At 37.2% G+C, this 16754-nt stretch overlaps 1 protein-coding gene across 1 annotated transcript in view; it reads right to left on the bottom strand.

The window, feature by feature from the left end:
- The window catches only part of LOC102259189 (utrophin), a 124731-nt gene that overhangs the window by 33551 nt on the left and 74426 nt on the right, over positions 1–16754 (bottom strand). The window contains exons 8-10 of the mRNA XM_005883699.2: positions 15205–15266; positions 13694–13768; positions 5053–5254 (exon numbers count right to left, since the gene is read on the bottom strand). Coding sequence (XP_005883761.1) covers positions 5053–5254; positions 13694–13768; positions 15205–15266 — 339 coding nt within the window. The remainder of the gene's footprint in view (positions 1–5052; positions 5255–13693; positions 13769–15204; positions 15267–16754) is intronic.

Genomic DNA, 16754 nt, shown 5'->3' with positions numbered 1-16754 from the left:
ATATTTAAAACCTATAAATAAATTTTTACATAATTATATGAATGCATAACATAGCAGAAAGTTGTCTTATTCCATCATTTATCAAAGAATTACTGAGCTGTCTACCAAATGTTAGTTGCTATACTAGATCCTGGGGATGGGGAAAGTAAATGCAGAAACTATAAAAATTAGCAATATGATGATCCTTGCTATGGAATAGAACATAGTCAAGAAAAAAGTCTTTATTGCTATCTTTACATTTCATATTCAGAATCAGTTTTCAGTTAAATTGTTAATTTTCTTAAAATATGTTTTCAATTTACAAATAAAGCATATTTAAAACCTATAAATAAATTTTTACATAATTATATGAATGCATAACATTTAGTAATTCATGCTATTCAAAAACAAGCAAATATTTTTATTATGGAACTTTAATTTTAGGTAGTCTTATTGTCAAACTGCATTTAAGTCTTGATCTTATTGATATTTTTACTATTAATATTAATTGATATCTTCCATTCACAAATTGTAAATACTCTGGTAAATTTTTGTATACATATCATGACATATAATAAAATAAAATTTAAAAAAATGCTTAGGTATTGCTATAATGTACTTTCAAAACCATCCCTCAATAGCCTAGAGCAGTGATGGTTATTAAATCATACCCAACAAACTTCTTGAACCTTTACTATGTATGTGTACAACATTCAGAATTTACCTATGAAACAAGTAATAGATTTAAAAATAAATGTAACTATTATAAGCAGAATTTCTAAGTTAATATATATATTCCAGTCTCTTATAATTATAGAAATATCTTAAACGGCTATGCTAGAAATTTTGCTTCTACTTAATATTTTTTAGGTGTTTCCTAATTATCATATGAAAATAGACAATGTCTCTTTTCTTTCCTCCAGAAATCAGGAAATTTTATTCTTTGGACATAATCAGACAGTAGATTTGCAGAAGATAACAAAGGGCTGTGTGGATAGACTAGTACATGAATATGCCTAAGGACAAAGCAATCCCTTATGGGGAAAAAAGATCAAAATGATGGGCATTACAGGATGACCTCCAGTCTGTGGTGTCAACAGAAGAAAAGAAAATCATCAGGAAGACTATTGAAAATGTCAGTCATCCATTCATCACACCACCAACAGTTATGAAGGCTTACGATGATCCCAGCATTGTTCTACATACCATAGGGACCACTACAAAAGTACAAGACACAATTCCTACCCATGATATGCTCACACACTAACTGTGGAAGTGAGACAAGGAAACAACTAGAGAATCAAAAGAAAATACAAAACCAACCTTTATGTATGGAAATAATCAAGTATAAGTTAATTGTGGCTGACTAATTAGTGATTGGTGATTTGTCTAAATAGTCCTTAGCATAACAACATTTGATTAAAAAAACGTAAGTTGAACACTGGAGCATGACATGGCTCACCTATCCCAACTAGGAGGAAGTATCACAAGAAAAGCTTAGGAAGAGAATAAATAGAGGGAGGCCTGTGAGTGCCAGTGACAAGACTCACTGAGGTGGCAAGGACCTGCATCAAGGCTAAATTGTTGATAAAGTTGTCCAGGTGATATGGGGCCAGATAACACAGGGCTTTGATGTTAAAAAAAAAGTATCTGGATTTGTGGGGCAATAGGGAGCTAAGAAAATTTATTATTGGGTGACATAACCCAACACTTAAGTATTTTGTTTCCTGATAGTTTTCATAGTTAACTCCTGACGTTAGTTTAACTGGGAAGATATGCACCGTACAATTTATATCTATCTTGGAAAAGTGGAAAAAAATAACCTCACACTGCAGCAAGTGAGGTTAATATTTTCCGCAGAGACAAAAGCATTTGAACCAAGTCTTCTATTACTTTAAATAATAATTTAAACAATTTTGATTTCCATTAAATGTAGAAGGAAGATTTTGAAATTAAGACTTTTTACCCTGGGAAGATAAAGACTGAGTGAGGCTGTGAACTCTTACAAATGGAATCAATTTCATTTCTATTATTTATGAAGACCTTTCTACATATTAGTTTATTTGGCCTTCATAGTCACTTATGTGTGGTGATCCAAGCAGATGTTTTATTACAATTTTTCAGATGAGAAATTAAGATGTCAGAAGTCAAGTGGTTACCAAATCACACAGCAACCAGAATAAAATATTTGCATTCTTATTATCCATAACAGAAGAAAACAGATTTTTAAAACAAAATTTAGAATATTAGGAGAAGGGAGAAACATATTAAAACTTCAAAGAAACAGTAAATGTAGAATAATTTCTAAAGTACTATTTTTTCTTAGATATGGCAATATGGTAAGAATAATCAAGCAATATTAAAAAATGAATATTAGTGCTATACCTACCATTAATATGCAATAGGTGGCCAAGGATAAATTGTCTTGTCTCACTGGGTCAGTTTCTTAATCAGTAAAAGAAAGAGGGCAAAATGGTAGGTCCTCATAGTCCTACTTCTAGAATTCTACGATCTGCTGTCTGATTATCTGCTGTCTATATTTCAAGAGCGGGCTGAGTATACTTCAAGAGCTACAAATGCTAGTTCTGTCTGCATCATACTACACAAAGTAAGGCAGTCAATGCATATGGTTAATGAATGAATGTCAGACAGCTGGATGAATGAAAGGGTTAGATCATGGCAACATTTCCAAGGTTCAGAGACTTCTTAGGGTCCATTATTTTCTGGTGCATTGGAAGGAGTAGATGAAGAGTTTCTATCAGATTCTCAAAAGGAACTAATGGTTTGAAAAGAGTTAAACACTCTTGTTTAGATACATGAATAAGTCATAGTTATTAGAGAGATTTGGGCAATCAACTCTGGCCATCTGACACTATTGTCATATAAGAGACCATGTTTTTTTCCCAAGGTTAATTCACGATATTTCTTCAAGATAGAAAAACTAAACAGACTAGACATCATTCTGACCCACTTTGGTCTTTGCTATATTTCTTTGATATGAAAAGGAGATATATCTTAAAAGCTTTTAATGGAAAATTTCAAGATATTGTCTTTCTAAATAAGAAACAGTATCTTAGAGCAGTTCTCATGTGTTCACATTTGATGGTGGGAAACAGAAATATACAAACAGATAACTTCCTAGAATATGACATTTCACACACTGCTTCCTTCCCAACTAAGTGACAGTATTCCCTTTGGGCTGTTCAGTGTAAACAGCATGTATCTGTGTCATAGGCTGAATTATATCTCCCTAAAATCCATATGTTGAAGTCCTAATTCCCAGTACCTCAGAATGTAACTGTATTAGGTGATAGGATCTCTAAAGAGGTAATTACGTTAGAATGAGGCTATTAGGTTGGACCATAATGCAATTTGTGTCCTTATAAGAACAGGAGATTAGGACACAGACACACACAGAAGAAAGACCATGTGAAGATGCAGGGAGAAGACATCCACCTATAAGACAAGGAGAGAGGCCGCAGAAGAAACCAACTCTGCTGACATGTTGTTCTTATACTCTAGTCTCCAGAACTGTGGGAAAATAAATTTCTGTTGTTTAATCTACGCTGTGGTACTTTGTTATGGCAGCGGAGCAAACTAATACAGTGTGTTAGAGCCACAGTCATTGTCGAGGGTGTCAATTCTTTAAATATGGTTCAAGATGTGCACCTCTGCCGTACTCCGCAGGGCTTAATGAAGTTCCTAAATATGCTATGAATTTAGCCTTCTTCCCGGGATATAAAATTAACTTATAGGCTTTGTAGTAAAAACACCTAATTGACCAGCTATTTTGGTGAATTTACTATAGAAAATGTCTCTTTTGGAGGTTTAAAAAATTGAAAATCAACGTAATAGTTCATAATGGCTAACAGTTTTATTTTACCATAGCAGGATAGAGTTGCATTAAAATAAAATGTATTAAAATATATCAGACAAGGATATAATAAATCCCAAATTCATTATGGTAATTGAGATTCATGCTATAACTTCTCAAGGAATTTCTTAAGAATACTCAAGCACACAAAGGCTATTGGGTTATTTAAAAAACTTTATGATATTTGTGAATATTTAAAAAGAAAAGATTTTTCTACTCCAAAGTATAAGCAAACTTTAATTAAATCATCTCTAGAGCTATTGTCATCATCACTTATTTATACAGAATCAGCTGTTAAGTGTGTGTACTTATGAACTATCATCTATCTTCTTTTTCTCTAAACCTAATGAAAGGCTGATAAACACAAATCTTCATACAGCTAATTAATGGAAAGAGAACTTTCAGGGTGTGAGAGAAAAACAAGAGTCCTCATTTTCTTATTTCATCTTCACATATTTTAACCCCCTACCAGAAGAATGAATAATTCCTCCTAATAGTTCAGAAATGTCAGCGCACAGCAGGTCTTTCTAGAATTATTTTACAAATGCACTGTCACATTCAAAAACTCAAGTTAATGGCAATTGAGTTATTCTGGGAGTTGAGAGTGCTCTTTATGTAACAATGAGTATCTAATGAAATTACAGATATTAGTGCCCTGCAGCATAACTTACTTAAAAGACCATGTACATACATAACTATCTTTGCAATAAGTGAAGCTAATACCAAAAGAGATGTAAAATGATTTTAATTGCCATTTGATTGCTCTTAAGTTGTCACACAAAAATTACAGATTATTATGAGGCAGTAAATTATTTTAATTCATAAAAATAACTACAAAATATTGACTTTAAAAGATACTATAAGAAATTCCAGAAGGAGAAGGAAACTGAACTTACTTAAATTAGGTTTCCTTTAGCATGATGACAAAACAAAAAACAAAAGACCCTACAAATTTGACAGCTTTTGTAATTAAAGCAAAATCTTAAAATAATGGATGGACATTCCTTTTTGTTTTACTGTTGGTTAATGGCTCAATTTTTGGAAAGTCATTCATTTGCAACTATTAACATAAATATTTCCACTGGATAAAGTACTTTGAAAGCACTTTTAGGATTTTCACTTTAAAAATGTATGTATTTTGTATTATTAACATATGTCATTCAAGAATTGTACTTTAATGGGAAAAAATAAAAACTTACGTGTCATATACATTGAGCAACCAGTTGAGACACATATCCACACAGAGCGGAACATTGACCAGATCTTTATGCAGCTGTTCAAGGCCGTCGTAAGTTGTTGTCAGGCAGTTGATGACATCTGGAACACTAAGGAGCTGGTCATTTTGGTTCAGCTTGTGCTGTTTGAAAACTTCATTTGTTGTATTCAACTCTAAGAGATCCACTAATCGGGTGAGAGAAAGGAGTATGTACAGTCATTACATTATATAACAACATTGGAACAAAAACATTTCTATCTTAAGTATTTGTCTTGTTCTTTAAGAATCTATCCTTTTTTAGCTATTTTTAGTTTTTAAAGTAATAAATAGCATTTCCATTCTTACATTTTTAACTTCTTCTTTTATCTCCATTTGCATTTTTTGAATCTGAGCTGTCACTTTTAAATATGATCCCATTTTTCACTCTTTAGAATATCAATTCTTCCTGCTTTCTTTTTCTGGCTATTTTCCCTCCAACCTCTTTCTACTCTTAAATGCAGAAAGGCTTAAATCTCTAAATCTACTCCAAATGGTAGGAAGCCCACATGTTACATTGCTTTCCTTCTCTTAATTTCAGAGAATAGCCTGCTTACTACCCTCCCATTTCATCCTTTATGCCACTGTCAAACTAATAAGTTTTAAACAGTTTCTCAACATGTACATAATAAGGTACAAAGTTGATTAAAGAGGGTCAGTTAAAAAAAAGAAAAGCTTTGCACTATGCATAACAGCATGAACATTCCTCATAATATTAAGAATAGAACTGCCATATGATCCAGCAGTTCCTCTTCTAGGTACTTATCCAAAGAATATAAAAAACCCTAATCCAAAAGATGTATGTACCCCTGTGTTTATTACAGCATTATTCACTTACATCAAGATATCAAAACAACCTCTGTGACAACCAACAGATGAATGAATAAAGAAGATCTGGTTTATATACACATATAAAATGAAATACTACTCAACCATAAAAAAGATCAAATATTGCCATTTTGACAGAAATGAATCATGAGATTATTATGCTAAGTGAAATAAGTTAAAAGGAAAAGGATGAAAACCATATGATTTCACTCATACACAAAATATACAACAAAAAAGAAACAAATGAACAAACAAAACAAAAACAAAGGCATAGATGCAGACAATGGATTGGTGGTTACAAGAGGGAAAGGGGAGTGGGGTAGGGCAATAGGGGTAAAGGATGTCAAATATATGTTGATAGATGGTAAATAGACTTTTGGTTGTGAACATATTATAGTGTATACAGATAGCAAATTATAATGCTGTATACCTGAAACTTATATAATGTTATATACATACCACCTCAATAAAAAATTAAACAAACAAACATGTGCTGTAGAAAACTAATAGTCTTCCACTGCCTTCTGAATGAAGCCTGATCTATAGGGTCCTCACAATCTGGTCCTAACTTTGTTTGCTTCCCATGATGCTTTGATATACAGGCAACTTGTAGCCAGTAAGGATTAGTGGAGGTTCACAGTAAAGGCTCCCATCCTTACTCTTCATGTATAAAACATCTTTAGTGGGCATGACAGTTGCTAGAGCACAGACAGTGGCAAAGAGGACAAGGCGGAGCCCTGCTCAGTCTGAGAAGGAGGACAAGCAGACTGATAACTTGACTAAAAGGAGGAGTGAAAGTACCCCAAGAGAAGAATACATGAATTTCTATGAGGGCTACTCCTGCTCAGGGAGTGGAAGGACATCTGGAAAAGACCCCTTGGGGAAGTGGGTATGAAATGGGCCTTAAAAAATAGAGAAGATAGCTCTGGCTGAGTGGTTCAGTTGGTTGGAGCATTGTCCATACACCAAAAGGTTGTGGATTTGATTACAGGTCAAGGAACATACCTAGGTTGCATTTAGAACCCCAATCGGGTGAGTTTAGGAGGCAAGTGATGGATGTTTCTCTCTCACATGGATGTTTCTCTCTCTCTCCTCTCTCTCTCCCCTCCCTTTCTCCCTCCTTTCCCCTCCCTCTAAGATGGATTAATATATCCTTGAGTGAGGATTAGAAAAAGAAAAGAGTAGATAGAAGAGACCCATGTAAAACAAGGAAAGAAATCCAGGAGGATAGAACTGCTTGAGGAAAGACAGGAATTCACAGAATTCCAAGGGGCTCTCCAGAATGACGAACAGCAGTGCAGATGAATGGTGTGGGGCTTACGTATGAGTGGTATGTGGTTACCATCAGGCAGACACACAGAGTTCTAGGGACCAGGCACACATTGCCCAAGGAGAGGCCCTCAAAAGATAGGAGTAAGATTTTAGACAAAAAATAAAAAATCTTAAATAATCTTTATTTTATTCTATTTTTTTTACAGATGTCCCCTTCTAACCCAAACCTGCCCTCTGGCTCAAACCTTCACCATACTATTGTCTGTGTCCATGGGTTAAGCATATATGCATACAAGTCCTTTGGTTAATCTGTTCCCCCCCATCCACCCACCTGCCTTCCCTCTGAAATTCATCAGACTGTTCTAATCTTTCTTTTAAATCAATGTTGAGTCATTCATTAACTAACTGAAAATAGGGAAACATAGATTATCAAACCACCATGTAATTTATATATTTATTAAGTGTGGAGATGATTCTTCTAATTCTAAACAAATGGGTTCAGAAAATTTCAGAATTTAAGGTCTGCTCATGGAAATTACTGCTTTACAAATATCTCCATATTTTTAACTTTTAAGATGAAAAGAAATCAGCTCAGAGGAACATTTAAAAATAATGTAACCAACTAATTCATCTTTGCCAGATGCAAAAATGTCCCCTCAAAACATATAATGATATTTTGGACAGTTAATTAAAATGAGCAGCTTCCTTTGTATTTAACCTATTTTTTTTTCACATCAGATGGGTAATGGGCCAATGTTGTAACAGGTTTTGAGGGAGGCACAGCTCACACTAATTTTGAATTTTTAAAGACATGAATAAAATGTGTTTACTCTAGCTGCTTAAACACCACGGAATGATTTATTTTTTCTAGTTATCTACAATGGAGAAAAACTGCTTTAAAATTATACAGATTAAAATTCTTTCTAAAACAACACAACAGGAATTAAAGTAAAATTATTTCTAAAAACAGCTCATTTTTTAAAAAGAGAAAAAAATATAAAATACAACTGAGGATAACAAGTTAATCCATTTCCTTTGGATGCCAAATATATCATTGGCAAAATTTCAGCTAATATATATATATAAAGTAATTGTGTAAGGTTCCCATGAGTTAGAGATGGTGAAAAAAAAAAAAGAAAAAAACCAACCGGCATGGCTCAGTGTTTGAGTGTCAACCTATGAGCCAGGAGGTCAGGGTTCAACTCCTGGTCAGGGCACATGCGTGGTTCAACTCCTGGTCAGGGCACAGGCTCCATCCCCAGTGTGAGGCCTGCAGGAGGTAGCTGATCAATGATTCTCTTATCATTGATGTTTCTATCTCTCTATCCCTTTCCCTTCCTCTCTGAAATCAATAAAAATATATTAAAACACACACACACAAACTGAGAACCATCCAAAATTTTCATTGTAGCATTTTCTTGGTTCTATACACTGTTTTCAGTGATAAACTCCAGGAGGGCAGGAGCAAAATTCAAGTTCACTTTTCATGGTGTGTGATAAAAGGAAGGGATTAGTAATGATAGTGGGAGCTACAGAACTACAATTCCACATAGATACAAAGAAACATATTGAAATACTGCCAAAATGTTCTAAGTTTCTGAATTTCAGCACTAATTGTGCCAGCAACACAGCACTGCTATTGTATCCCCATGGCATAAAGTGACAATAGACCAAATTCCAAAAAGACCCTTCGTTGGAAGAGGCTGTCCTTACATTTCATCCAGAAAAGTCTCCTTTGTAAAACACGTTGTAAATATGACAGTAATTTGCCACATCCCACAGACTATGATGTCTTCAATTTTTAGTGATTTACTCTGACACCCTGTCTTAGTGCCTAAGCAAGGCATACATCTTCCTGAAGTGTGTCACATTTGGTACCTTTAAAAATTGACTACATTAAAATCACAGAAAATTATGATCTTTTCTTTTGAAAGGAAGAGAAATGACAGCTCAGTCATGTGGCAAATGAAACAAACAGCAGAATCATTTTCTACCCAGTTTTTTTCTTTAATCCTACATATGAGGCACAGGCGATCAAATGAAAATGGGTCATCATTCTCCTCTGTAAAAACACTCATTGTAGATAGTACCTGACCTGGGGCTTCTGTGACTCCTCCTGTTCTTGAACTGTTTGGCCATTTTTGATTAGCACCTTTCCCATCTCCTCTTCCCCAGACACCAAAGACATACAGGTGATGCTCAAGGTCTCCTATCTATAAAGCCTCACTCACTTTCATCACTTCAATTATTTCTTCTCTCTGGGTGACTCTGGATTGTTTTCTCCTGCCTGAACACCTGATTTGCAGTCCCACTGCTCTGTTCCCAACTAGAGAGATACTCTTCTCTTTCAGGAACCTTCACCTTAACATGTTCCAAATAAAGGTCTTGCCTTCTTGTTATGCTGAAATCCAGGAACAGTATTAATACCTTCCATTGAGCATCAGTCTGCAAATCCTGAGTCATCCTAACACTCTCCTTCTTTTACCCTCTGCGATTTATCAGTCACCAGTTTTCCCCAGTCATCAGTCCTTTCTCCTCATCACAAACCCATACCTTCATCTCTCTGCCTACTACCAGCAGCCAGCTCAGCCTCCACCATCTTTCACCTGCACTATTTTCTTGTCCTCTGTCCCCTCTGTCCTTTGATCTGCCTTCGATATTGTCTGCATACAGCCACGACTGGCCCTCTCTCCTAAATCCACAAAACAGAAAATGCTTCTATAGCACTCCGCTCCACACACACACACAAATCCAAACATTAAATACAACATTAGGAAAGCTTGAGGAACACCCCCCCCCTAAAAAAGGACCTAAAAATGTCAGAAAAGTTTTATTTAAAAAACTGGACCTAAACTGATCTTAAGGGAATTTCTGATTACTGGACTCATGGCTTGCAAGCTATTCCATTTGGACTGTGTGACTAGCCGATGTCCCCTGAATTCCACCCAGGCCTTTGTGTCATGCATATAACTCTCTCCCCTCTTATCCTTGATCAGAGCTGCCTGCCTAAATCCTGTGTGGCTTCCAGGTCTGGCTAATGTGCTTCCTACTCAAGGAAGCTTACTTTGTTCTTCACAATGAAGGGATCTCTCCCTCTTCTGACTGCACTTCCCTCGGGATTCTCTGTGATTGCCTATCACATAAAGCTTTTTAAAAAATAGAAACACAAAAGAATACATATAACATAAATGTAGTCTAAAGAAAAATAAGAGTAAACCCACTAATCCATCACACGGCTAAAGAAATAGATTATTATTAATATCTTGGGAGTGCCTTGGAAAACCTCAACAAATCCCTTCAGAATCACAGGAGAATTAATCTTTTGAGTTCACTTTCAGTTATTGGATGTATATATGTGTCCCTGAATAATAAAGCATTTAGTTGTGCATTCACCTTTTTAGTTTTATGAGTCAACCGTGCTGATGCTGATTACTTGTTCATTTATTTTTGCTGCTGTATCATATCACTTTTATCAATATGCCAAAATTAAACACATTTTACTATACAAAAGTGCAGCTATAAATCTTCTTATACCTACGTTCTTGTGTACTCCTATAACTTTCCAACTCAAATCATTTACTCAGTATATCCTAGTAGACTGCTCTGTGCCAGAAGCTGTATGTGGCCCTGAAGTAGAGAAGAAAAGAGATTCCTCCTTCACATGAAAGCTTAGTTCCTTTGAAGAGACAGGTGGTTAATAAACACAATACCATACATTATGGCAGGCGCCACATAAGAGCTGAATCCATGAGCTGAAATATCAGGAGTGGTCTACCCAGAAAGCCTCACTAAATCCAGGAGACAGTTAAACTAGGACCTAGAGGAAGAGATCGCACCAGCCAGGGGAAGAGGATAAGCACAAAGAACCAAGACAAGAACTCTTCGGCACGAGAAACGGAATCCAGAGCTGACCATTTCATCTGTCCATTAGAACTGAGAAGAGCCCATAGTGGAGCATAGAGGACCGGGTAGATGGAGATAAGCCAAGACAAAGGCCATTTCATTCGAGGGCAGCAGGAATCTGTTGTAAATAGGAGAGTTGTGTGCATGTATAACGTGCTCTCTCTCTAAGTTTAAGTTCCTTGAGTGTGGGAACCAAGTCTCTTTATCTCCTGCACAGGCTTGGAGCCCAATAAATGAATGAACAATGACAGAGACGACGATGAGCCCTCTACATTAGGACATCATGGTGGGTGGAGATTTACACAAAATGAAAGGCAACCCCTGACCTAAAGCGGTTCTCAGTGAAGCCGGGGCAATCATCTTGACATTATCTGCCACACAGAGGCACACACATGGCACTTATGTAAGACACAGCCGTTAGAGGCCATCGTAAAGTGTTGGAAAAATAGGCGGCAGGTGGAATTGGCTGGTAAATGTTTCCAAAAGGAGTAAATTTTTTTTTTTAAATATATTTTATTGATTTTTTACAGAGAGGAAGGGAGAGAGATAGAGAGTTAGAAACATCGATGAGAGAGAAACATCGATCAGCTGCCTCTTGCACATCTCCCACTGGGGATGTGCCCGCAACCCAGGTACATGCCCTTGACCGGGATCGAACCTGGGACCTTTCAGTCCGCAGGCCGACGACGCTCCATCCACCGAGCCAAACCGGTTTCGGCAGGAGTAAATTTTTAACAGCATTTGGAAGGAATAAAGGGTTACAGACCATTGCTGAGGAGGGTCAGGGAATTGCAAGTAGACAGAAAGGATGAGAGAGGAAGGAGCAGATTAATCATGAACAGGTGAGTTTGACAATGGAGCAAAGGCTCCAGGCTAGAGAGCAGTGGGCACAGTCAGGGAAGTAGCAGCCAGGTGGCTCTCAGAACATCACCTCAAATACTAGTATTTACAATCCAGCACAAGCCAGCACTTTTCTAGGTGTTACTAAATGCCATTGTTTAGTTTATAAGTGGGAGGCATCGCTCTTCTGATCCTCTCAGGTTTGAAGAAATGAGGTGAAATGGGGAACATTTTTCTTTGGGAGGAAAATAAAAAACCCACCAGAAAGAAACACCAAATGCATTAATGTCTACCCACCCAGAAGTATTAGTGAAAATGGGGCCGTGTTCATAATGAACATGTCCAAGGCAGTCTTGTGTCAGTGGGGACTCGGAGGCTGAGTCATTTGTCCTCATTTTATAGCTCATCAGGCCTGAGAGACCTTCCAGGTCTGTCAGCTGGATGCTGGACATGCAGCTGAGCCTCTTTCAAAACTGCTGCCACCAAGGACTCAGTGAGCTCAGAACATCCCTGTTGTGTGTTCCTAATTCACTTCCAGCTTTCTTCTGGCTCAGCATACAGACCACTGCCAGAGTGCTGGCTTTATTTTTTTTTACTGGTAATTTTACAACCCTTGCTGCCATCACTACAACCTGCCAGTTATGTGGGGCTCCCCGGATGATGTGATGTGCAGGACAGCCATCTCATCCTTTCCTCTACCGCCTAATCTAGAGATGTTTTTCTGCCCTTCGTAGACTTCTCTCCCACACATAGCTTACACTGTTCTTAAAGGTTTGCATAGCTGTATTTTCTCTCAATAATTCTACACTGTCTTTCCTCAACTCCTTTCATGTAATCAGCTTAAAATGCATTTTGAATTTCTCCTGTCTTTTAAGGAGCAGATTTTTAACCTTAACATATCATTTTTCTAAGCGTTATTTTCAAAGCTTCACTGAACTGCCTAGACATATAACAACTGTGAGCAAAAGGCAGCAAACAAGAATCCTTGGATTTATTTAAATTACCCTCTTAAAAGTATGGGCAAATGCCACTTTCTGCATTAACTGGCTGATAAGACCTAAATGGTCTTTGAATACACTCAATCATTTAAACTATAACTACAAATTAAATCCGGACAGCTTAAATCTATACTCTATAAAAGCATTATAATGCATATTTCTACTTAAACTTCAGTTATTTGGGGGGAATAGCCCTTCAGTAAAATATTACCACAGAAAGATAAAGTTCATATTGATAATACTAAATGTCTCAAGACATATTTAAATGAACACAGAGCCTTTTATGTAATTTTCTAAAGTGACCGTTCAAATTTGGATCAGAAATGCAATTTTTTTAGCGTTTATTGTATGATTGTATTGAATTAAACTGGTTCAGATCCTACACTTCCAAATAGATACAAAGTACTAAAATGGCAATGATCTACTATATATGCACTTTGATTTCTTGTTTTAATCCTTTCAAATTGGGTGGCAGCATACTTTTTAGAAAAATATTTTTATGTTACTGCTGTATTTTGGTTAATTTTGTCCTCCCACTGGGAATAGCATATGTTCATTTGTTTTACGACTGCATGCATGCTGACGGGGCAAATAACAGAGCATTATAGAATCACAGCCAACTCCTTGAGTGACGCACACTGAAAATCAGATTAACTGTACAAACACATCCCCCTCTTCATTTATCTTTGTCTTAAAAAAAAAGGCAACTCAAAGAACAGAGTAATTAACTTCAGTAGGATGACTCACAACACAGTGCTTTCTGTAGTCTTCGGATTTTGATAGCCGTGCGGTAGGCAGAGAAACGCACATTATTCAGGTCAGCTGTAATGGAAAAGGGAACACGTTCAAAAACATGCTGATTGCTTAACTTATATCCAATGGCAAGAAGGTGAATTTGTTTACTGCAGGTGCGTATTTGCATTAAAAAGTCTTCTCCTAAAATCCACAGCATTTATTTAAGGAAAAAATTAAATGTTCATTGGCACCGTGATGAGATATATTCCAAAGCAGTGCTCCACAGAAATTTTCAGGAAAGGAAAAGGAAATGAGGAAAAGGAAACACACTTGGTCTGTGACCTTTCAATGGCTTCATAAATACATGGCATTGTGGGTAGAGGGCCCTTCCTCTGTATCCACTGCTTTTAAATCTGCCTAATCCACTGCTTTGTGTGTCCCTAGGCGGGACCCTCCTCCAGGGCCGTGTTCCACAAGGACAGTCAGTTTTCTGTCATCTCACTACTCAGAGAGCTAGTTATATTTCTACATTCCTCCATTCTGATCTATGTGCTGCTGCTGCCCTCTCACAGATCTGGTCCAAATGATCTTACAGTCACTATTCCAACCTTTGGAAAGAGCAAATATTGCAATTTCTTTCTCTGTCCCCTAAAGACAGAGTACCAGTATTTGAGACTAGCGGAGTTAGAAGGAAACTCAGAAATCATCAAAATTTGCCCTCTCCTTTGCTCACCAAACAAACCAGTGACTTTTCTCTCACTTGTTCAACTTTGAAGCATCCCTCACCCACACAAATGGAAGTTCACATATGAGCCTGATATTTAAAGACACTAAAGGTGTGCTCCCCTCTTGTTGAAATGGGAGTGGCATGAGAGCCTTGGGGTGCTACCCCTCCCTCTGCAGCAGCACCTTTGCTCCTTAAAGAGAAAACTCTTTCAAAATCACACAAACACACACACACACACACACAAGTGCGCGCGCATACACACACACACACATATATATAATAAAGTCATATCCTACTGGGAATCTATAAGAAAGAATTGTCATCTCATGAGTTTTCTTGCATTTTTTAATTAAAAATGAATTTAGCTCTTCAGCTGTACTTAGAAGAAATAAAATTCAGCTAGCTAATTTAATAAGATCTATTTAAAAAGAGCGAGCTAAAGGCAGATTTAAAAGCAGTGGATTAGAGGTTGCTATATTGTAATTGTTTTTGTTTTCACTCAAAATTAAAGATTAAGATGGCCCAATATGAGGGAGGTAAAAACCTCCTATAATATTCCCCTTTTAAAGTCATGGTTTTTGGGCCATGCCATTTCAAACTTCATATTCTCTTAAGAAGAAAGGTAAGACCTGTTTGCTTCATTGACCTCAGAAATTCAACTGCTTTTGTATGTCACTGTCATGGTGCTTTAAACATAACATGCCATCTAAAAAAAAGCTGGTGATTAGTTTTCACCCAAGAATATACCCTTTTCAGTTTAAGTTAATTCATTACTATTAAATAAAACAATACTCACCAAGGGATTGAAAGAGTTCGGTCATTTTAGGATGATCCCAACAGGTTGTCTGTGTTTGATGGCTGGGGAAAAAATGTAATAAATGTAAATAAAAGAACATATAAGTAATCTATATCTCACAGAAAATACACAAATAGAATTTTTATTCAAATTTTTAAAATATCCCCATGATAGATCACTCAGAAACCTGGTGCCCAATTATTACTTAACATTTGAAAAACAATAATACATTTTTATTTGAGCAATTTATATTGTGACAATGTAGCTGACATATTTTGCTTTATCTATTTCAAGAAGAATTACAACTAAAATTAAAACTTAGCCCTGACCAGTTTGGCTCAGCGGGTAAACCGTTGGCCTGTGGACTGGGGGGTCCCGGGTTTGATTCCGGTCAAGGGCATGTACCTTGGCTGCGGGCACATCCCCAGTAGGAGGTGTGCAGGAGGCAGCTGATCGATGTTTCTCTCTCATCGATGTTTCTAACTCTCTATCTCTCTCCCTTCCTCTCTGTAAAAAAAATCAATAAAATATATTTTTTTAAAATTAAAACTTAGACGTAAAGTGTGACTGGTGTGGACCCTGGGGCCTCAGGCTTGATAACACCAGGTCAATAGAGACTCCAGGGTAATTCTACTCCTGCTAGGCAGATGTAGATTCTCCTTCAGAACAAAGCCTCCAAGAGCAGCAGTGCTGCGCAGTCGCAGTCGCTATACTTTTGAAGTCCTAATCAAATTTCCCGAAGAACAGACAAATGAAGAGTTTCACTCTGAATAACATCACCTCACAATCTACGGAGCCTCCCTCTTCTTCAGCCCAAGTCTCTCCTCCCTCTGTGCGTATTTTCTCTTTTGCTCTGTGGGGAGCCACTCAAAACCCTAGCCTTGGGGTAAGAATTATTTGAAGCTAAAGAGCTCTGAGGTTCAACAGAGGTCTTCTCAGAGCTTCCTTTATCCCACTGAAAGCAGCCACTCCTGGGACATGAGGCTGCCATAAATCCCCTCCTGGACAGGAAGTTTGGTAGCCCTGAGAAGGCAGATACACCCTCACACCTGCATAAACAAACGTCATCACAAACTTTCTTATTACATGTTTGTTCTTACAAAAAGAAAAGTCTTTCCTGAAGAAACTTACTGGTTTTTCTCATCGGAGCCTTTTCTCCCCACCCCTTTTCCCTTCTAAGTTAGGTGTATAAGATGCAAATTCTAACACGCCTTTGAGTGTGACTCACCATTCAGCCTTCCTGCAGACCTGTACATTGCACGCATAAATTAAGATTGCACGCATAAATTAACACTTCCTTTTCTCTTGCTAATCTGTCTTTCCTCAGTTTAATTCCCAGGCCCTCAGAAACAGGACCTATGAAGGTAGAGTGAAAGTTGCTTTCTTTCCTGACACCTTCTTCCTAGGTATCCGGACCCCACTCCCCTGAGGTATGTGTCTCTCCGGCCATTTTGACTTCATGACCGTTCCTCAGTTACCCATTGTTAGACATGAGCAGAGCAAGGACGGATGGGCCAGGTACAGAAACTCCCCAGGGCAGAAAGCCTGGG

This window comes from Myotis brandtii, unplaced genomic scaffold (genome assembly GCF_000412655.1).
Source record: "Myotis brandtii unplaced genomic scaffold, ASM41265v1 scaffold8, whole genome shotgun sequence".
In the NCBI taxonomy this organism is placed as follows: domain Eukaryota; kingdom Metazoa; phylum Chordata; class Mammalia; order Chiroptera; family Vespertilionidae; genus Myotis; species Myotis brandtii.
The sequence above is the reverse complement of the archived record's forward strand: the minus strand, read 5'-3'. Positions and strand labels throughout refer to the sequence as shown.